At 37.5% G+C, this 23,691-nt stretch overlaps 1 protein-coding gene across 6 annotated transcripts in view; it reads left to right on the plus strand.

Moving 5' to 3' along the window:
* The window catches only part of RPS6KA3 (ribosomal protein S6 kinase A3), a 120,491-nt gene that overhangs the window by 47,248 nt on the left and 49,552 nt on the right, over nucleotides 1–23,691 (plus strand). For all 6 annotated transcript variants that reach the window (XM_023198924.2, XM_023198925.2, XM_026451877.1 and 3 more), the window contains 2 exons: nucleotides 12,546–12,662; nucleotides 18,307–18,388. In XM_023198924.2, the coding sequence (XP_023054692.1) occupies nucleotides 12,546–12,662; nucleotides 18,307–18,388 (199 nt within the window). The remainder of the gene's footprint in view (nucleotides 1–12,545; nucleotides 12,663–18,306; nucleotides 18,389–23,691) is intronic.

A 23,691-nucleotide genomic window follows, 5' to 3' on the forward strand; every position in this document is an offset into this window, starting at 1 on the left:
TTTTGAGAAAGGTAATAATGTCATTGCCTAAAATGAGAAAGATTCGTTTCCCATTACACTTGAAATAAAATACAAACCCAAATTTCTTGGGTCTAAGGCCTCACTTAATATGGCCCTAAGCTACCTCTTCATTTCCTTCCTCTTTCGTTGATGTTCATCGCATTCTAGCCACTGTGGCCTTTCCTTCGTGTCTTGAATTCATTAAGCTCATTCCTATCTCTGTGCTTTGGCATTTGCTGTTCATTCTGTTTGAGGACTCTACCCCATGAGTCAGCAAACTGTGTGTGTAACGGGCCAGATAGTAAATAAATACCTTAAACTTTGTAGGCCATATGATCTCTCTTGCAAATACTCAACTCAGCGGTAGCCATTGTAGGGCAAACACGGTTGAAGATAATATTTAAACAGAGATGGACATGGGCAGATTTGGCCCTTAGGCTGACCAGGCCTGGCTATAGTTTGCCCCTGCCCAAGGTCTTGATGTGGTTCCCTCCTTATTATTCAGGTTCCTCCTGGAGGACAACGTGCCAAATAAGTTAGGATCAAAAACCTTAATGCCTCATACTCTTGAATATACAGTTCTACTTCTAGAAATTATTTCTAAATGTGAATGTGTACAAATGATGGGACAGCACCATAGTGTAGATCAAAGACCCAACAACAGGAGATTTGTATAATCGAATTTTCAACAGTTATTAATAATGCATTGAGGAATAGAGAACAGGGGTCAGCAAACTACACTCATGGGCCTGTCACCTGTTTCTGTAAAAGATGTTTTATTGGAACACAGCCTTACCCATTCGTTTTCTCACTGCACTGACAGAGTTGACAGAAACTGTATGTCCTGCAAAGCTGAAAATATTTACTATCTGTCCCTTTACAGAAAAAGTGATACTATGTGTAGTATGGTTCATATATGTGCATAGAAAAGATTGGAAAGAAAATCACCAAAATAGTGATTTTTAAAATTTTTTCCCTTTTTGTTTATTATCTAAGTTTCAATAATGGGCATCCATTATTTTTATAATAGTTACTTTTTAAATAATAAGGTAAATGAATAAATCAATAAAATGTTTAAAACAAAAATTTAGTAAGATACATTTTAAGAAATTTTAAAGTTAGAGATGGAAAAAAAGAACAGTATCTAGTTTCATGTGCACAACCACACAAGTAGCATCCATTTCAGATTTCAGCATATGATACTTATTAAGGAAGCCATTTATTTGAGGTCTTATATGTGATATTTGGTATTAATCTCAAGATTAATCTGGGCAATGGGATGTGCTTAAACAGTAATAAATACCATAAGAGATGTACTAAAGAACTTTAAGAGCTCACATTCTGGTTAGGAGATAGATAACACCTAAATAAAGCAGTTGCTCATTGATGAATTGTAATATGATTATAAGGAATTCCAATCACATGAGCTAGTCTTTTAACTTTGTTTATAGTGCCTTTTGATATAAAGACATTTTAAACTTTTATAATCAAATCTGTATTAATACTTTCCCTTATGGTATCTGCATTCTCCAAACAAGTAGCTGTATATCCTAACATCTCCCTCTGATGTACAGTGCCACATTCTTTTCTGTCACTCTATTTGTGTTTTATAGTAGTACCACACTGTTTTAATTAAGGTATCATTTCAACTTGGAGACTTATTTCAGATTTTGGTGTCTGAAATATTACTTCATTTCTTAGTGCTAATTATTAAAAAGCATAACACACAGCAAAATGTGAATTATTAACCTGAGCACTAGTAGTAATTAAAGCCAATTTTCACTAATCCTTTACGTTTAAAAAAGGGTATTTGGTTGCTCGTGTTTAAAAATATTACTTGAATAAAGTCAGTGACTGCTACTTACAGAGATACCCTACTTCATTAGTTGTGCAGTAAACATGATGCTTTTTCCTGACATAGTCTCAAGAGCCACCTCATGTTCAGACTGCCATTCTGTGTTAGGTGGTTGTCCTTGCCTTGCTGCCCTTTTGGAGTGTTGTAAGGAGTCTTAAGTAATTCCTTTTGGGAGATGGGAGAGTTCCTAAGTGCCTGCCTTGCTGAAAAACTGAAGCATGCGTTTTTAAACAAGAGGAGTGCACAATTTTCCAGGCAGAATTCAAAGTTCTATCTTAGATATTTATTTGGGTCCCTGTTGCTGCTAATGTATTTGGTTATATAAGATAATTTTTTAAATTGAGCAAAGTTTTTTTTTTTTTAGTTACTCTTCAACTTCCATTAGGTCATTTATAGAACATTTTCATAAAAATTTGATAGAGGAGGAAGAGTCCTGGCTTTTCATGTAGGATCTGTAACACATAATGGGCTCTCTAATGTTTGCTCAGTAAGTGGGTACTAAACTGAACTCCCATTATAGATAGCTCCATCACCAAATATGGGCCTACCTTGACCACAGTTTCTTCATTCAGAAAGTGAGCCGATTATTCTTGGTACTTTCTAGGGTGTCTTCAGGTTTTGAAAATTCCATGATTTTATTAAATTCTTACAGGCTGTGTAGATTAACCCTTGAGGTTTTTGTTGGTTCCACATAGGTTAAATGTTCATTAAGTAGAGCATTATCCCACAACTCTTGAAGCTGCTGTTCTTTGGATGTTTTAAATGCCACTATTGCAGTGATTATGTTCTGAATGTTGGCATACTTGTCATTTCCAAAGCAAAAATACCTTAGAAAAATTTCTATAAGGTATTACAGTATGAAATGAAATGGAGTGAGGGATTATATGGTAGCTTGACCCCTCCTTCTTTTCCAAAATGGCTTCTTAAGTGTTCCATTTTGCTAATAACCCAAGGATTGGACTTCTTTTTTCTTTTTAACTTATATTTTATCAACTAGGAATATGAGTTTTAACTATGGGCCTTTAAGTCTTTAATCTGGTTGATAATTAATGCTGTGACTAACATAAATTCAAAAGTAATTTACTTTCATTTAAGACAGGTCGCAGTTGTCCGTACATCACAATTTTAAAAGTTTCTTGCCTGTGATCTTCATTTTCTACCTGTAGTTATGAAACTCTTCCTCATTGACAGGGAACACCCATGACATGCCTGTGTATAACCTTAAAATTGTCTTGAGACCACGGCTTGAGTGTGCGTGTAAACACACTGCAAAGGGTCAAATTCCACTTGTGCATCAGTTTAGCAACTTTTAGTAGTGGCAACTAGTTTCGGTTGTTTTAAAGGTTCATATAGTTAAGAAATTCTGGCATTTCTCAGGATTCTAAAATAACGTTTGTTTCACTGGTTGTGAAAATTGTCCGGATTGCTGGGAACTAGGAGAAAAGAACATTTCAACAGGATTTGGCTATCAGCAAATCTGTTTTGGTTTCCTGTTCTGGCCTCCCTACCTATCCAGCTACATTAGTGCCCCTGTCGGCAGGTTTCTTCTTTCTTTTACCACGGGAAAATTGTCCGGCCTCTTTTTCTAGCATTTTCAGGACCCGCCTGACAGGAAATTTTCTAATTGCCGGAACAGCTGGTAGGAGAAAACTTTGCAGGGGCTTGGCCTTCCCTTTCTAACTTAAGTTTTACCATCAGAAATTCTTTTATCACGATCATGGTTTCGTAGCCATGTTTAAATTTTTGTCTTTTCGTGTTCGCTCTATACAGGTAAGCTCTGTTCAGCTTCTTTTAAAGAATAAAATGTTTCAGTTGGAGCTAACTATAATTATGGTAATTATTTTATATGTTCTTTAAAGCAGCTTTTCAAAATTCAAAACCAGTTTTGATAGAACGTTTAAGGGATAATATCTCTGTTTACTAAAAGTAAGCCAGTTATGTATATTATACATTTCAACTCTGTATATTTTGTCAACTTACTTTCACATTGGGTTGGTTTTTTTTGTTTTTTGTTTTTTGTTTTTTGTTTTTTTTTAGTGCTAGAGTAATTTTTATCTTGCTAGTGTTTGTAATTTTTTATAGTAAAACAAATGACTGTAATTCTCAAAATTAAACCAGGCATAAACAGAATTGCAAATTTGCTAATATTTAGGAGATTACTACAATGAAAACAACTTTAGTGAGTAGGAGAGTATGTTATTTTAAGCAGTCAATAACTTAAAATCACATTTTGGTGGAAATCGGTTCCTGTAAAAACATGGAAGTTTTTAAGCAACTCCATATTTAAATAACTTCAAGTAATTTTATCTGATTTAGAGTAGGAACAATTTTCAAAGAATTATTCTGTTAAAATGGGCTTAGTGGATGTTAATTTGCAATATATTTAATCTACAATCCTGCCAAAATCAACTTGATATTTTGCCATGAGAATTGTGCTATCCAGCAGCTCTTTAAAGAGAATTAAATTTGCTGATCAGGATTCCAGATTGGGAGAAAACTCTGCTCTTTGTGGCAGTGATTAGAAATGTTAATCTGGAGAACCAGCTTGCTGTTTTCTCAAACATAGATAAAAGGAGCTGACTTATAAGAATTTAAAGCTCTCTTAAAGAATTTGGTTAAATGAAAAATGTTGAGCTTATTTATCATTCCATAGCAAATGAAGTAAATTGAATTCAGTCAGATTGTAATCTAGAATATTTTAATACGTAGTTTCACACCATGGCTTGAATAACCAGCCTAATTTTGTGTCACAGCAAAATAATTTTTATGTATCTTGATCATCTACAAAGAGGTTAACATTATCTTTTTAAAATAAAACTACATATTATAGAACTATAAGTATCTATATAAAGAGTGATAGTTTTAATTTAGAATGACATTTAAGGGACAAATAAAGTATGTATTTTTCATTTGTAAGCTCTTTTTTATGGTACAACAAAAAATGGTTACACATCCATAGTTAGAAAATACTTACTGACTTTTACCAAGAAACATTTAAATATTTTACTTCAAGCTTCAATAATATTTTCTGGCATTCAAAACAATTTAGAAAATACAAATGCCTCAAGAACACACTTCCTGACTCAAGGGAGGGGAGGAAAAAGGAAATTATGTATACAAGGCAGGGCATAATGCCAAATGTTGAATCATTCTTTGAAATCAGTTAATATCTCTCAGTTTGTTTTCTTAGTTAGCATGTTACAATATTAGGTTTTCGATAATTCAAATACAAATAGCATTAATTTCAGTTTCTTTAATCCTTTTTACATTTTAAGATCAAAATGATATTTTTCTCTCACAACTTGAAAAGGAAACAGTAGATTTTTTTCCCCACTAAAGAGTGGACCTTAAAGACCATTGAGGTATAAACCTAAGGACCTTTTGTTGGTCCTGGGAAACAGACTGGGTGGCTTTCTGTATGACTGAGGGACACCAAAAGATCTACCTGCCCATAAATTTTCTCCTCATTTTTCCATGATGTCCAAAATGACACTCTTTACAGAATTTCTAAAATTATATGTTTCAACTGAGCTGACTTCGTTTTATCCATCAGGGGTCATATCTCAACAAATATTTATCTAATAATAAATCTTTGAGATCCAGGTAAATTGTCTTAGTATCTCTAACACCTAGTACAATACGTGGCCCATAATTTGAATGGCCTTCCAACGAAAATGAATGGTTCTAACAGAGTATGTCATAGATCAGAAACATTTTCACTGGGACCAGGCGTTCAGGAAAAAGGAAAAGCAGGAGAGCCACATGAGTTTTAGTTCTCTCTCTGACCTCATTCTTCTCTACCTCTCTTTCATACTCTCTGATTTAAACTCTAGTGTCCAGGTATGCTCCCACTCTGGCCTTTGTACTGGTTCATCCCTCTCCTAGGAATGTTTTTTCCCCAGTTGCTTGACTTTCTCACCTTCCTCAGGTCTTTCTCAAATAGCATCTTATTGATAAAGCCTGCCCTGACTACTTTATTGAAAATTACAATCCCCCCTTTCCATGTCTGCTATTCTCATCCCTTTACTCAACTCAATATCTTTTCTTCATAGTATTTATCATGTTCTAACCTTTATTTACCTATTATTATTATTATTATTTGGTCTGTTGTCAAAAAGGCAAAGTTTTTGGTCCATTTGACTTATTGTATATCCCAGCTCCTAGAAGAGTACCTAGCATGTATCGGGTGCTCAAAAATAAATGTTTAAATGGATGGAAGAATGAATTAGTGAATTCCCGCACATAGCTTAAGGGTATTCAACACCTAGGCTGAGGGAGGTGGCAAATGTCTGAAAGGGGTGGAAATATAGGAAGAATGTAACAGGGCATGATGTAGATCTGCTGCCATCCTCAAAATTTTGCCTACAGTCAGACTTTTGCTTATCAAATCAACATAGTCTGTGTAAAAATAATAACATGGAATTTATTATTACTGTTTTTAAATGCACAAAGTTAGTTTTTTGTGGTAGTGAATGGACAGATACCCATTTATCATTTTAAAAACAGTTGTGCCAGAGAATGTAAAAATATGTGAGCCTCACAGAATAATTAGAGTGTATATAATTTATGTCTGTGTTCCAGTTTATTAACATAATTTTTTTCCATAAAACTATTAATATAGCTGCTTTACCATGTACTTATAGGCAAAAACACAGTTTTACAAAATGTCAAGTCAAACTATAATTTTATGTTTTCATGTGACAGATTTATTTCAGTAGCAGGTGATTTAGTGACATAAGATATGTTTGTCACATGCACATGTCAGTCTGTTCTTGGCTTATCACTGCCCTTGGAAATCTGATATTCCTTTCTGCATCCATCTCATTAGATTCCAAGTATGAGCTAGAAAAGTACTTTGTTGCTTTCCTACCTGTTGTCCAAGATTGCCCAAGCATTAGTATTATGTCCTGGTTGAACCTTAGATTCATTTCTAAAATAGTCATGGTCCTATGACCTGGTGACATTAAGTATGATCTGGGCATCGAGATCCCAACCCAGGATATTTTGTGTATTATACTACTGTAATTTTGCATATATGTAAAGTAGATAGAAAATAGTTTGCTGGTGTGATTAGTAAAAATATAGGTCTTATGAAATTTAAACTTGGAACAGAAAAGCGTGTTCAGGATGAAACAGTGGCAGGTTTTTGAAACTTGAACCAATGTCAAACTTGCCACAGGAATTGATCTTTTCTCTCCACCCTCAAGAGTATTTTCCGTACTCTCTGAGCCCTGATTTAGAAAAATATTTTATAAATCCCTGTTTGTATCCCTAAAGAGGTTTGAAATGATCGCATCTGTTTTGGGGGGAAGAGAGTAGGGAGTGGAGGAAGATGCTTTTTAAAACACATACACACACACACACACACACACACACTAAGAAAAGAAACACTTGAAAATTTACTTTAAGATTGGCCAGAATAAAAAATTTAGTATGAAAGTCGGAAGATAAAGTCAAGAAAGTCTCTTAGAAAGTAGAGACAGTGCTGGACATGATGGCTCATTCCTGTAACCCCAGCACTTTGGGAGGCCAAATCAGGCGGATTGCTTGAACTCAGGAGTTTCAGACCAGCCTGGGCAACGTGGTGAGACCCTGTCTCTGCAAACAAATGAAAAAGCCAGGTGTTGTGGCACATGCCTGTAGTTCCAGCTACTGGGGAGGCTGAGGTGGGAGGATTGCTGGAGCCCAGGAGGTTGAGGCTACAGTGAGCTGAGATTGCACCATTGCACTCCAGCCTGGGTGACAGAGCCAGACCCTGTCTCAAAAAAAAAACAGAAAATAGGAGGAAAAAATGACATAAACGATTCCATTTCAGACATACACTATTCAATTAGTAGAAGAGTCACAAAAAGAGAAGCCCTGAAAAATGAGTGGAAGGAAATTATCAAATAAATGTTAGAATTCCCCCACAAAGTTAAAGAATTCAGGTCTTTAGATTATAAAGGTTCACCAAGCATCTAGCATTCTGAAGGAAAGAAGACCCTGTTTATCTCACTATTGGGGAACTTCAGAAACACAAGGACAGAGAAAATCTTTAAAACTTCCAGAAAGTAAAACCAGACCTACCAAAAAGTGTGACTAGACTAGCATCACCCATCTCATCAGCAGAACTGGATGCTAGAAGGCAGTGGATCTATGGTGTCAAAGTTGTGAGGCAAGATTATTTTTCTTCTGGAATTTGGTATTAAGCCAAACTATACAAATGGGAAGACAAAATAACAACATTTACAGATGTGTGAGGTTCAGAAAGTTTTCTTCCACGACACCTTTCTTTGGAAGTTACAAGGCAGTAATCTAAGAAAGAGACATAGGAAACTGAAAACAGTGAAGTAACCATTTTAACATTTAATGAAGTTTTTATTTTTAATTTTTTTTTAAGTCCCCTTAGATTGGCCTGGGAGTCGTTGTTATGGGCCCATATAAGAGGAAATTTAATATATTACCTAGCCTTCATTTGAACCATATATTGTCATGGTAATATGGATACTGTTGTCTATAGGCTTTCAACTTTAGAATCAGGCTATAGAGCATGAAGGATTTAGTTGTGGTTGCAGGAGGAAATGTTAATTTTCTTAAAATTAATAGCCTTAATATTAATAAAATTATATACAGCTAGCAGCAAATGGGAAGAAGTTTAAGAAGAAGAATATATGGGCACTATTAGCCTCCTTTTTCAAAGGGAAGAGTTAGGATTCTGTCCAAAGCAGAGAAAAGATGAGAAGTTTATGTAAAGGTAATATAATTACCAAACAATAGAGAAAAAGATGATGAAGTGAAGGGGCATAATATAAGTAAGTCCCTCACCTTAAGTTAGTAGACATTGTCTTAAGGTTAATAAGTTAAGAAATTATCAAAGTAGATGCAGAACTGGTTTTTTTTCAAGTCTAGGCATGAGGGTGAGAAGAGACTTGCTTTTCACCATAAGCTGTTCTGCCACTGTTTATTACTAACGTGCATGTATTACTTTGATTTTAAAAACAAAAAGTTTAGGGAATAAGAAATAACCTGGGTTGACAAAAGGCTATGTGTAAGAGAATGTTGGGAGATAATATCACAAAAGTAGGTTGAGGCCGTATTGTAGAGGACCTCGAATGCCCAGGTGAAGCAGTGCATTTAATTTGAGAAAACTTGGAGGAGTTTTTGAACAGCCTGGTCATATGACTGAAGCTGTATAATTTCAGAAAGTGAATTTGTCAAAAAGATGAATTGGAGTGGACGCAGGCAGAAAGGGATATTATGAGTAACCAATCTAGTTTCAATTTTCTAGATGAAAGGTAATGAAGGCTTATACCTTGATGATACCACTGGAAATAGAAAAAGAAAGAATGAAAAGTGTTCTCAACACTGTGCTTGATACATAGTGTTTCGGTATGTGGTTGTTATACTGAAGGGACCAAAGGGAGACACTGCTTTTTTTTTCTTTTGAGACAGGGTCTTGCTCTGTTGCCCAGACTGGAGTGCAGTGGCACGATCATGGCTCACTGTAGCCTCCACCTCCTGGGCTCAAGCAATCCTCACATCTCAGCTCCCTGAGTAGCTGGGACTACAGGCTCGCACCAACCGCCACACCTGGCTAATCTTGTAAATGTTTGGGTAGAGACAAAGTCTCACTATACTGTCCAGGCTAGACTCTACTTTTTGTTGTTGTTGTTGTTGTTTTGAGACGGTGTCTTGCTCTTATCGCCCAGGAGGCTGGAGTGCAGTGGTGCAATCTCGGTTCACTGCAATCTCTGCCTCCTGAGTTCAAGCGATTCTCCTGCCTCAGCCTCCCAAGTAGCTGGGATTACAGGTGCCCACCACCACGCCCAGCTAATTTTTGTATTTTTACTAGAGACAGGGTTTCACCATGTTGGCCAGACTGGTCTCGAACTCCTGACCTCAGGTGATCTGCCCACCTCAGCCTCCCAAAGTGCTGGGATTACAGGAGTGAGCCACTGTGCCCAGTCAGACTCTGCATTTTTTAGTAACTTATTTGACATGAGATGAAAGGAAGGGTAGTCATCAAAGATGAGAGTAGTAATTGTTTATTTTGAAGTTCATGGCCTGATTGTAACTCACACTATTTAAGGGTAAGGGTTGATCCTGTATGCCTGCTACAAAATGGAATGTGTTTATAATTAGGTGATTGTTCTTCCCTGCTTGTGTTGCATCTTTATTTGTGACCAACAATTTTTGTAGGATTTGCTGTGAAATATAAGGTGAAAAAATACTGTTACCTGATAAATCGCATCTCATTTACCTACAAAAGAAAAATGTAAAAAATATATAACATTACAAAATAGAGTTCTTTATGACCTCATAATTTAAAGGCATAAATGGCTGCTAGTTTCCAATTAGGCTCTTGAATAGATAGTTTTTGTTTGTATGTTTCTTTGTTTGGTTTTTAACATGAGACTGAGACATGCTGGAATCCAGCCCATTAACTTGGTTAGTCTTCAGAGTATGATGTGACAGCACTTTGGGGTATAGAAAAAGAAGAGAACTTCTTTACGTGTATATAATTTTAAGGATACAAATACTGTGTATGTAGGGATTTTTGGTTTTGTGTTTTTTGTTGTTTTGGGTTTTTTTGTTCGTTTTCCTGCTAAGGATGTGCTACCAAAAAGTTCAAAGAACACTGCTGTAATCAACTGAGCTAACAGACCGGTTACGAAGACCAGGGACATAAGCCTATAGGTTTCCTGTCATTGATCTCAGTGTGGTGTAATGGTAAGGGCCTTGTTTTCAAAGTCAGGAGACCTAGAATTGAGCCCTGAATTTACCACTTACTGGCTTGTGATCTTTAGCCTTCAATTAATCTCTTTAAATTTCAGACCGTAGAATATTCAAACTAGTTTGTTTTTAGAGGATCTGTCAAATTTCTAGTGGTAAATGGGAGAGTACATAGAAAACTCTGAAATGTTTATGCTTGTTCTAAGGTTTACTCATTTATGTTATGTCAGTCCTCTCTAACATTAATATGTGGTCAAAGATTTGTTGTGAAGCATGAATATAAAACATGAAAAAACACCTAACACAGGGTTGATATGTAGTAGGTGCTCAATAATAGTATTTGCTGGATTTCTATCTAAATCTTAATCCCACGTATACTTTGTTCTTTGAAAGGTTTTTTAAAAAATTTGATAATTTGCTTCCTGCCTTCCCTATTGTACTAATGACTACTAACAGCTATCACTCTGAAGCCCTTGGTCTCTGGAGAAAGGGGTGTCTGAAACCCTTGTACCTTGGTCTTATTTGGAGGAAAGAGGTAGCGTCTTAAGAGTCAGCTAATGCTTGGTTCTATGCTAATACCTACTGCACAGGATCGTTGTGAGAATTAAAGGAGATAATGCACGGGAAACTGTGAAATAAAGAGCTATACTGATGTTAGGAAATGATTTGATTATTGTTCCCGAAGTCCCAGGAGAGTCCAATATGATTGAACTGCCTAAGTAGTAGGATAACCTACAAATTACAGCCTCTGTCTTGGAAATAAAGTAGTGGGCCTGGATTCCTTTTTCTCCTTTTCTGGGAGCTTTTTTCCTTTTACTACTCATTTTCAAAAGCTACCATGTTAGGATATTCTGGTATGTCCTTTTGAGAAATCTTTGTAATTCCTTATATTGCCAGCATTCTAAGGACATCTCAGAAAAGGTTAAGTGAATGCAGATGTTTGTTTGGGATAAGACAATAACAAAAACAATAGATTATTTATGTTTACATAACACATTGAGATTCTACTAACAGTACTTATGCACCTAGAAAAAAACATTATAGTCAGCAAAATAGAAATGCTAGTCTTTGACAGGCTTATGTTTCTGATTTTGTCAGGTTTTGTTTTGTTGTAATTTTTGACTATAACATACAATATGTGTCTTGATTAAATAAGATAACCTAATCTGCTGATCTCACATAAGTAATCGAAATCCTGTGTATATTTCATATATTTTCTCTTTGTTCTGACACTTTTCCTCAAATATATTAAAATGTTCACTGTCTTTTAAAATCCTTCTCTTAACCCAGATACCTCTCACTGTTCCACCATGCTGAACAGTCATTTTTTTCCATGTCTGATTATCCATCCAAATGTTAAATCTTTTCTCCTTTTGTGTTACTCCTTTCTCCCCTTTCAGATCCCAGATTATTCTAGAAACTGAAAGTAACAGACATTTCAAAGGGATAAAACTTCAGTGTACTTAAACAGCCACATTGAGGTTAGAAATCTCCATTTTTACCCTGGAATATTTTTCAACCCCTCTCCTCAATAAACACTTTTTAAAAATAGCATTAGTTCTGCATAGTATAACCACACACCAGAGCACAGCAGATTATTCCGATCTGTTATTTTCAGACTTCTTTACACCCTCTGCCCCCACCCAATAAAACTATTCTAATTGTCTCCAGTAGAGAGAATGAAGACTTGGAAATATTTAGTACTAAATGTCATGTAGAGGTTAAATTGGTCAATGTAGTAGTCTGGTATAATAACTATCTCTGACACTTAACCGAAAGTATATATGTGTGGCATATTCACTTGATGGGTTGGTAAATGGTGTTTTTTGTATGTTAATTTGAGGATTTCTAATTTGCTTAGAAATTAGATTGATTTCTAGTTAATTTCTAGTATGATTAAATTAATATTGTTTGATTTTTAGCGGGAGAAAACAGCTCTGGCTAACCCTGTTTGCTCCCCTTATATTTATCTCAACAGGAAGAAGTCAGTATCAAAGAAATTGCAATCACACATCATGTAAAGGAAGGACATGAAAAGGCAGATCCTTCCCAGTTTGAACTTTTAAAAGTATTAGGGCAGGGATCATTTGGAAAGGTAAGTCATGAGTGTGTGCTTTTTTAAAAGTTGTCTTTTAATTTCATATGTATTTCATACACATGAGGAAACAAATATTTTATGAAATGCTACCAGTCTTCCTACCAGCAATGTTTTCTGTTTTTTTACATTTCTCACTATCAGTAAGTGTGGGAAAGTGAATAAAGTTCAAAAGTACATTGGAAACTTGTAGTAAATTGGTAGTATTTGCTTCATACGTTATCTTCAAGACCACATGACCTCTCCAGTTGTGATTCTTGAATGGTTAAAAATCACAAGATATTCCCTTGATACACTGGCCTCTTTTTGAGTCCTTGGGTAGGGTTGGATGGTGATCTTGCAATACAGTATAACAGCACATCTCAGCCTCCCTTCCAGCTTACTCTAATACCAGCATAAAGTGAGTGATGTTCCCAAAGAAGTAGGGTTGGGGGCTACTGCTACGATTTTGAAGTTTTCTTGACTCCTGGCTTGTCTTTAAAATGAGTGGAAAGTTTGCATTTTATTCAGTAACATCGCGTTTGTTTTTAACATCAAAAAATGTTTCCCAAAGCCACCAAGTAAAATTCCTCCAGAAGACAGGATCTGCCTCTGTCACCCAGGCTGGAGTACAGTGGCGTGATCTTGGCTCACTGCAGCCTCTGCCTCCCAGGTTCAAGCGATTCTCCAGCCTCAGCCTCCTGAGTAGCTGGGACCACAGGCACACACCACCACACCCAGCTAATTTTTGTGTTTTTTTATAGAGATGGGGTTTCGCCATGTTGCTCAGGCTGGTCTCGAGCTCCTGAGCTCAAAGCGATCCACTCACCTCGGCCTCCCAAGATGCTGGGATTACAGGTGTGAGCAACCACGCCCAGCCGAAAATGCAACATCTTTATCAGTGTTTTTCATGTCCTGCTTGTCTCCCACCACATACATACACACTGCACACCTCAGGGGCACTTCTGTACTCCATTTTGAGAAGTACAGCGTTATAATTACTGCTACTTGATCTGTTTAGACCAGGGGTCCCCAACCCCCGGGCGAGCATTGCTGTTTGAGCACCACCTCCTGTCAGATCAGTGGCAGTATTTGATTCTCACAGGAGCACGAACCCTGTTGTGAACTGCACATGGGAGGGATCTAGGTCGTGCACTCCTTATGAGAATCTAACGCCTGATGATCTGAGGTGGAACAGTTTCATCCTGAAATCATCTCCCCCTCCCACTGTCCCAGTCTATGAAAAAAACTGTCTTCCATGAAACCAGTCCCTGGTACTAAAAAAGGTCGGGGATCACTGGTCTAGATTGTTTCTTGGCAAAAGGAACATTTGGAGATTGCTTTCAACTTTCACAATGCAGTGATTCCTTACCACCTCTCTGTAAGGAAATATTTGAAGATATCATGCTTTGCAAGTTTCAGAACAGCACCAGTTTAGCTCTCTTGTGTATTTTAGTGGGAGTATTTAGCAATTCTTGGCTAGCATAGGTAATTTGTTACAGTTGTTAACCTCTTTCGAACCGAAAGGATGCTTTTAATCCAAATATAGAGTAAGTAGCCAGCAGAGCATAATGGTTGAAAGTTTGGGCTCTAGGTCAGCCAGACTTCGATTCAGTTTTTTTTCTTCTATTTATTCACTGTGTGTGTTTGAGCAAGTTACTTAACCTCTTGGACCACCATTTCCTTCCTCTAGCCAGTCATTAAATATTGAAGTTCTCCAAGGTTTGATTCTAGGCTGCCTTCTTCTCTATTACTAATACTCTACTAATTGATTTTCTCTGTGCCCACTATCTTAATTGTAACTCACATACAGCTGACATAACAGATTTATATCTCCAATCTAGATTGCTCCTCCAAGCTCTGAATTCTTATGCACAGCTGCTTACTCTTTTTCTGTGTCTTAAAAGCACTTTAAAGTCAACGTGTCTAAGACCAAACTCATGATCTTTCCCTAAGCCTCAAACTGTTCTATTTCATTTTTCTCTCATTAAGCAATTTAGAAACTTGAGAAGCATTCTTGGTGTATATTTCTAGTCCCTACCTCCCCTATCCCACTCTGACCTGGCCAATCTTTTTTTTTTTTGAGACGGAGTCTTGCTCTGTTGCCCAGGCTGGAGTGCAGTGGCCGGATCTCAGCTCACTGCAAGCTCCGCCCCCCGGGTTCACGCCATTCTCCTGGCTCAGCCTCCCGAGTAGCTGGGACTACAGGCGCCCGCCACCTCGCCCGGCTCGTTTTTTGTATTTTTTAGTAGAGATGGGGTTTCACCGTGTTAGCCAGGATGGTCTCGATCTCCTGACCTCGTGATCCGCCCGTCTCGGCCTCCCAAAGTGCGGGGATTACAGGCTTGAGCCACCACGCCCGGCCTGACCTGGCCAATCTTATCTGTCACCAAGTGCTGTAGATTCAGTAAAGATTTCTCAAAGCCTGCCTACCACCCCTCCAGAATATGCTACCACCTTTCTTCCTGGTCTATTGACGGAGTCCCCTAACTGGGTCTTTCCAAATGTATTCTTGCCTTGATCCATTATTTACATGATAGCCAGCATGAACTAATCTTTTACTCTACCCCCCATAACCTTTCAGTGGCCTCTCTTTGCTTTTATAATAAAGATTAATTCTTAAGATGGCTGAGGAGCCCCTCAGTCTGGTCTCTAGCTACCTCTCCAGCATCAGTTTTCATACTTTTCTTTCACTCTCTGTGTTCTGGTCACATTGGCTGCCTTCTTTGGTCCTTAAGCAGGACCAAGTCCTTAAGCTCCATCCTGCTAGAAAGCCTTTCCATATTTTATTCCTTCTGCCTGAAACACTCTGCTCTACCCCTGCCTCTTCCTCAGCTGGTTAGCTCCTCTTGCACCTGTGATCTCAAGGAGGCTTTCCCTGCGTCCTTCCCAGGTTATGTTCCCTGGTTATACCCTCTCAGAACATTATATACCTCATCTTCATGGCACTTGCCACAATTGCAGTTTTTCATTTGTTTAATTATTTGTTTAGTGGCTGTCTCCCCCACTAGACTAAATGTTCCACGAGTGAAGGGTCATGCCTTGTGTCAAGTCTCAGCATTGAACCAGTAGCACAGTGCCTGGCATATAATTCTGGAAAGAATTAATGAGTGTGTAATAGTTCTGACCCCATAGGAGAGTAGTGAGAATTAAATGATAAAAGGCCAAGCACATAATATCTGGTATTAAATTTAATTATCACACCACTCAAACCCAAATAGATGGGTAATTTTTATACATTAGATTTTCAGGGAACACAATATTTAAGTTCTTGAAATTAGCATGCTTCTCCCTTTACATCTTTAAAAGTAACTTAAATATCATACTATAAATACCAAACATTCAAAATAGGTTGTCTCCTTTCTTACTCATTCTGAAAGGCCACAGTAAGCCAAGGAAACAGGGATGACCTGTCAGAGACTAGAATAGCTTCATGGGGGAGTGAGAAAAGGTCAGAAATGCTCTGGTGGAGGAAGTGATGGCAGCTGGGACCGCTGCTGCTCCTGCTGGGCTTGGCTGGTTACTGGCCAAAGGGAACAGATAAACAGCACCCTGAGCAGAAGCAGAATACTGGGTGACTGACATGGACTTTGTCCCAGGACCTCCACTGTGACACTGGGCAAATTACTCAACCCCCTAAGCCCTAGTTTGGACAGCTGTAAAATAGGCATTGCCTAGTAGGTCTGCCTCCCAAAATCGACACAATGATTTGTTACAAATGGTTGTGAAAGTACTTTGCAAACTAAGAAGTGCTGGAGTGTTAAGAAGATGGATTCAAAGAACAGTTGAAAGTTTGGAATTCACCAGGAGAATTTTTCTTACAGAATGGAACCAAGAAACTTGGTTAGGGAATCTTAAGGATGATTAAATATCAAATAAATCCTAATTATCTCTACCTAATCAAATTTTATTTCCATCAAAAATATTAATAATCTCTGATTACCCTTAATACTTAAACATCATTCCAGAGCTTAGATCCACCCTGGTTAATGATGCTTTTCTCTCTAGGTTGGCTCCCCACTAACTGGCTGAAAGGAGCTAAAGCGTGGGGCATGGTGAAAGGGGTGGTGATTATAGGAGAGCAACACACCCCACGTCAGGGTTTCTCTGCAAGTTGTGGTGCTCTTCACTTGATTTGGGGTCATTGCCCATTGACTTGGCACAATTTCTCAAAGTGAGAAACTCTGCCTTGTCCTAGAATCAGTCGAATGAATCATATTTTAATTTTGTGCTAATAGCCTGATGTGCTAATTCAGATGAATGAAAGCAGATCCTAAACTTAATTATTGATTGTGATTACTTCTCTTCTTCCCACCTGTGGCAGCATAAGAACACTGCTACAAAAGAATGGATAGGGAAAAGGAGTTGAAATTCAAATCTATTTGGCATATCTATTTAAAGGTTCAATGGAAATAATCATGAACCTAATGGTCAAAATGAGTAGAAAGGATGTATTGGTAGTCTTGTATTAGCCATGATATAGAATGACCATGAATTATTTAGAACAGGCTTTATTCATTTTGTACAAATACTTGGAAAGTCAGGATGCCCAATAACATACCTAAGAATTGTGTTCTTCATGTTTAGGTGTATGCGATAATTTGACCATAAAAAGGTGGGGAGGTGGGTTCTGACTTAAGTCACATTAAATATTTGTGCACAGGATTCTTCAATTTTTTTTATTTGTTTTTGTTTTTCGTTTTTGTTGTTGTTGTTTTGAGACGGAGTCTGGCTCTTGTTGCCCAGGCTGGAGTGCAGTGATGAGATCTCGGCTCACTGCAACCTCCGCCTCCTGGGTTCAAGTGATTCTCCTGCCTCAGCCTTCCAAGTAGCTGGGATTGCAGGCACCCACCACATCTGGCTAATTTTGTATTTTTAGTAGAGATGGGGTTTCACCATGTTGACTAGGCTGATCTCAAACTCCTGACCTCAGGTGATCAACCCTCCTGGGCCTCCCAAAGTGCTGGGATTATAGGCGTGAGCCGCCGCTCCTGGCCCAATGTAAGTGTTTTAAATTGTTGTGCTGAGCAGTGAGATTTATATACAACCTTTGTATACAGAAAAGACCCTTCATCAGAGTGAGTACTTGTATCAACAGGAAATTGTGGTCAAGAGAAACCCCTGTAAAACAGTTTTGATGAGCTCAGTAGAATTTCTGTTTTGTTAAAAGCAGAGCCATCATACCACCTGTTATACTTTAAACATTTTGGGATTTTTTCCATCTAATTCATATATATGTAGTTTAAGGATTTTTTTTTTTTTTTTTGAGACGGAACGGTGTCTTGCTCTGTCGCTCAGGCTGGAGTGCAGTGGCCGGATCTCAGCTCACTGCAAGCTCCGCGTCCCGGGTTTACACCATTCTCCTGCCTCAGCCTCCCGAGTAGCTGGGATTACAGGCGCCCGCCTTTTTTGTCTGTCTTAATGTGTTACATGCTCTTTGGGAACTGGCAAACAACAAAATGGAAAAAAGTGTATTCACTTATATTGACACCCCAAGTTATAACTACTGTTTATAACTAGTATTTATAATTGATACATTTTAGGGAAAATAATCTATAGTATATCTGAATCTATATTATAATAAACTATTACAGCAGGGTCTTATTTGAACAAAGGTATAGTTTATACTACTTTGTAATATTTATTTTCTCTTATTTAAATACAGGTTTTCTTAGTTAAAAAAATCTCAGGCTCTGATGCTAGGCAGCTTTATGCCATGAAGGTATTGAAGAAGGCCACACTGAAAGGTAAGTGTTGCTGCTATTTGTAATGTTCATGTAGTCTAAACAAACTGAAAGGTCTCAATAGAGCTCATGGGACTCCTTGGCATGTTATTTACATTCTGAATAGGTTCCTGTTACCAGCTTTAAATTTAGATTGACTTTTAGTGAATTTTTCCTGCTGGGCTAGGAATCATTTAACTAGTGAGAACCAGAGTTGGCATGTATAAAAGAAGTATTATAAATTTATATTGTGTTTTATACAAGTAGACGTTTAGAAGATTAAAACTAGGATTGATTCATCTTCAAATTTATGTAATTATTTTAATGTTTTTAAAAATGTACTGATTTACTGGGTGCAAAATGCTGTTATTCTAAAGGACTTTATGACTTCTGGTCTCCAAATAAGTTTTTATTCTGAGCCTGTGATTTTGAAAACCCTAATGCAGGATTTGGCTCATAGGTAAAAAGTAGTTAGGAAGAGGTCGGGCGCGGTGGCTCATGCCTGTAATCCCAGCACTTTGGGAGGCCGAGGCAGGCGGATCACCTGAGGTCAGGAGTTCGAGATCAGCCTGACCAACATGGAGTAGCCCCATCTCTACTGAAAATACAAAAACTTAGCCAGGCGTGGTGGCGCATGCCTGTAATTCCAGCTACTCGGGAGGCTGAGGCAAGAGAATAGCTTGAACCCGGGAGGCAAAGGTTGTGGTGAGCTGAGATCGTGCCATTGCACTCCAACCTGGGCAATAAGAGCGAAACTCCCTCTCAAAAAAAAAAAAAAAAGTAGTTAAGAAGAAATATAGATTTAAAAATACTTAACTCTTCCTTTAATTTAGTGGTATCACTTATTTTAACCTCATAACCGCTAGATGTTTTATGTATTGATTACTAAAAGTCCATTTTTTCCTCTTCAATTTACATGTAATTTATAAAACTTTGAAAATATTCTCGAATATTTACAATGATCATTTATTATTTCTGTTATTCCCAATTAGTCACCCACCATGGACATCCCAAGAAATTTCACCTCTCTCTATAAACACTGTCGATTGCTTCCATTCTGTTACTCCCTTCCTGAACATATTTTCTTTCCTGTTAAGTCCTGCCCCATGGCATTACCACTTACTTGACTCCTACTAGGACCAGGGAATTAAATTACATCCTCAATCCCCTACCTTTCTATCACTGCATTTGTGACTTTATACTCATGAGTCCCATGTTACAAAGCTATTGCATAGATGAAACTCAGAGAGTTCATTCACAAAAGCAACAAAAGTAGTTTGATTTTATGTATTTAACAGGATTTGTATTGTGCATAGTGTATGTAAAGGAAACTACAAAACTCTAAGAAACCTAAAAGATACCAGGAAAGGAAATAAATGCCCAATCCCTATTAGAGAAGGCTAACTGTTAAGAATCTTGCTACTCCTCTAGCCACTCAGTTACCTCAGTATCATTAAGATTCCAGTTGCATTTTCCTTAAAACTTAAAATAATTCAGAATTTTATTTCCGAATCCAGAATATTTTGGAAAAGAATAATAATAAGGGAACAAGCTCTCTCAGATCCTAATGCTTAAAGTAGCAGTAACTTAGTGTGTTATTGGGAGGAGTAATACAAGCATAGAATCAGTGGAACAAAATGGTACAAAATATATATATCAAATTTTAGTGTATTTGTTACAAAAATATTGAGTACTTGCCATGCTGTATGACAAAACAGGCATACAGAACAATGGGAAATTAAGTAATGATTTCATAAATTTTGTTTGAAATAACCCTGAGCTCAACCAGGCACAATGGCTCACACCTGTAATCCCAGCACTTTGGGAGGCCGAGGCAGGCGGATCACCTGAGGTCGGGAGTTCGAGACCAGCCTGCCCAACATGGCAAAACCCTGTCTCTAATTTAAAAAAAAAAAAAATTAGCCGGGCATGGTGGTGGGTGTCTATAATCCCAGCTACTCGGGAGGCTGAGGCAGGAGAATCGCTTGAACCCGGGAGGCGGAGGTTGCAGTGAGTCGAGATCATACCACTGCACTCCAGCCTACGCAACAAGAGCAAAACTCCATCTCAAAAAAAAGAAAAAAAAGAAAAAAGAAATACCCCTGAGCAACCTGGAAAATAACACCGTAACAAATTCCACCCTAACTGAATTTTACAACTTAACACATCTAGGAAACTTGCGAGGAAATATTGAGCAAATTACGAACAAATTAGTAATTCAAAAATTTTTGACATTTCATATAGTGAAAAATAGTATAAATAGGAAGACAGGAAAATGTATTAATATGAGGAGTTAGCTAAGGGGCTTCTACTGGCCAAATCTGGGACGACTTAAACATTGCAATAATAAATGATAGTGATAGATTACAACCCAGTTGAATAAAATAAGAAGCCATAGGTTAATTCATAAATTAATTAATGGGGGAAAAGGGAAAACTCTTTCTTGCAATATAATTCCAACTAATAAATGTAAAAAGAATGAAGGAGTTAGGAATTGATAAGAAATACCATTATATCCTCCATCTGGAGGATTTTGAATAAAGTTTACACACGGAAATAAATAATCTTTGGGGAAATGTTCAGTTTTGGTGAAAGTCAAAGATGCATATTAAAATAATAAAGTTTGCTGGGCATAGTGGTTCACACTTGTAATCCTAGCACTTTGGGAAGCTGAGGCGGGAGGATGGCTTAAAGCCAGGAGGTCAAGACCAGCTAGGGCAATATAGCATGACCCTGTCTCTACAAAAAATGAAAATAAAATCAGATTGGTGTAGTGGTGCAAACCTGTGATTCTAGCTACTCTGGAGGCTGAGGCAAGAGGATCTCTCGAGCCCAGGAGTTTGAGGTTGCAGTGAGCTGTGATCACACCACTGTACTCCAGCCTGGGTGACAGAGTGAGATGAATGCATGTTATTTCATATGATGGCAGCATAAATTGGAAAGCCATTATTGCTGCTACATTAACCTAAGGAAATAGCTTCAAAAAAAGGATTCATAGGCTTGAAAATTCTTGTTGCAACATTATTTACAATAGCAAGAAGTTAGAAATCACATACACACTGGAAAACTGGAGGAATTGTGACCAGTTATAGTGGCTCATTCCTATAATTCCAGCACTTTGGGAGGCTGAGGTGGGAGGATTGCCTGAACTCAGGAGTTCAAGACCAGCCTGGGCAGCATAGTGAGACCTCATCTCTACAAAAAATCGAATAATTAGCCAGGCATGGTGGTGTGTGCCTGTAGTCCCAGCTGACTGGGGGGGCTAAAGCAGGAGGATCACTTGAGCCTAGGTCTTCAAGGTTACAATGAGCTTTGATTGCACCACTGTACTCCACCCTGGATAGAGGGAGATCCTGTCCCTAAAAAAAAATTTTTAATAAGGAAAAATAGAGGAATGTTATAAAATTATGGTTTACCACTTAGGATATTATTAACATAAAGTATCTTAAATATAATTACAAAAATGAATGTAGTGAAAATTAGAACAAATTGGGCTACTACAAGTATGTAAAATTGTATAGATATAAGCTATAAAAGAGCTCATAGAAAAATGAAAATATTTGACTTACCGGAACTTTAAACTGCTGAATAATTCTGAATGTGTTCTTAAATTTTTATTTTTATCAAAAGAGTATCTGTAGAGTCTTATCATATAACATAGCTATGCTTTGCCCACCCTCCTGCCTTTCCTAATTCTTGAACCCCAGAGACGATGACTTTCATCTCTTTAGCTGCTGCCATTTACATTTATATTCAACACTTTTATATTGCAATTCTTTGTTTTCATTTGGAGACATAATCTATTGCCTTTCTAACATGGAAGACTAAGATTCAGTTCTCTCATGCTGCCACCCACTCACAGATTCCTTTTTCACATCTTCCCAATAATGTTTTAATTGTTATGGCTTTATAAAAATTGTTCCTAGCTAAACGAAATAGTATACTAGAGTCACATTTCCTTCACTTCTTTTCTGTATTCAGTCTCTCTTCCTAAATTCTGTACCTACTTTTTTCTCAGTTTACTTTTTAGTTTTGATGGAACACGTCTTCTCATAGCTACCTCAGAATGAGTAAATGGATACTAAATTTTTTGTGACCCTCCATGTCTGGAAATGGCTTTATTCTACCCCCTCACTTAGTTTATAATTTGGCTGAGTATAAAATTCTAGGTCAGAAAGAATTTTCCACCAGATATTTGAAGGTGTTGCTTCCATTGTCTTCTAGTTTCCTGTGTTACAGTGATGAAGTTAATTGCTGGTCTCACTCCCAGTCCTTTGTGTGTAAGCTGCTTTTCCTCTTTGGAAGTCTTTAGAATCTACTCTTTATTCCTGTTGTTGTGAAATTTATATAGTGGTATTCTTCCGTGTGGGTTTCTAAAACTATATCATATCATATATGAGGTGGTCTCTTTACCTAAAAACTCATTTCTTCAGTCTTGGGAAAGTTTTTGTCATTTATTCTACATTTGTAAGTGCTACTCTTTGGAATATGTTGGTTAAATCTCCTGAATTGTTCCTTAATTTTCTTTATTTTTCCATCTTCTATTTTCCATTTTTTCTATTTTCTGTGAAATTTCTTCAACCATCTTCCAACCCTTTTATTGACCTTTTTGTTTCTGCCATCGCTTTTCATTTCCTGGATTTTCTTGTTCTCTGATTATTTCATTAAAACATTTTTTAATTATGGAAAGTATCAAACATTTAAGAAAGAGACAGAAGAATATAGTGAGCCCCCATATACCCTTCTCCCTGCTTCAACATTTAAAAAAATCATGGTCAGCCTTTTTTCATCAGTGTTCTCCTTATTTTGAATGAAATCTCAGATACGATAGAATTTCTTCATAAATATTTTAGTATATATCTCTAAAAGATAGACTCCTGGCTGGGTACAGTGGCTCACGCCTGTAATCCCAGCACTTTGGGAGGCCGAGGCGGGTGGATCACGAGGTCAGGTGTTTGAGACCAGCCTGACCAACCAATATGGTGAAATCCCCTCTCTACTAAAAATACAAAAATTAGCTGGGCATGGTGGCGGGCACCTGTAATCCCAGCTACTCAGGAGGCTGAGGCAGGAGAATTGTTTGTACCCGGGAGGCAGAGGTTGCTGTGAGTCGAGATCACACCAGTGCACTCCAGCCTGAGCACCAGGGCGAGACTCTCTCTCAAAAAAAAAGACTCCTAAAAGAATTAATTCAACTGTATTATCATACCTTAAAAATGAGCATAAAGATATCCAGTCTTTGTTCACATTGCTAGTTGTCCCTACTATTAAAATTTGTGTTTCGTTATGCAGTCTGTTTAAATTAGGATTCATACATATAATCACAT

This window comes from Piliocolobus tephrosceles, chromosome Y (genome assembly GCF_002776525.5).
Source record: "Piliocolobus tephrosceles isolate RC106 chromosome Y, ASM277652v3, whole genome shotgun sequence".
In the NCBI taxonomy this organism is placed as follows: Eukaryota; Metazoa; Chordata; class Mammalia; order Primates; family Cercopithecidae; genus Piliocolobus; species Piliocolobus tephrosceles.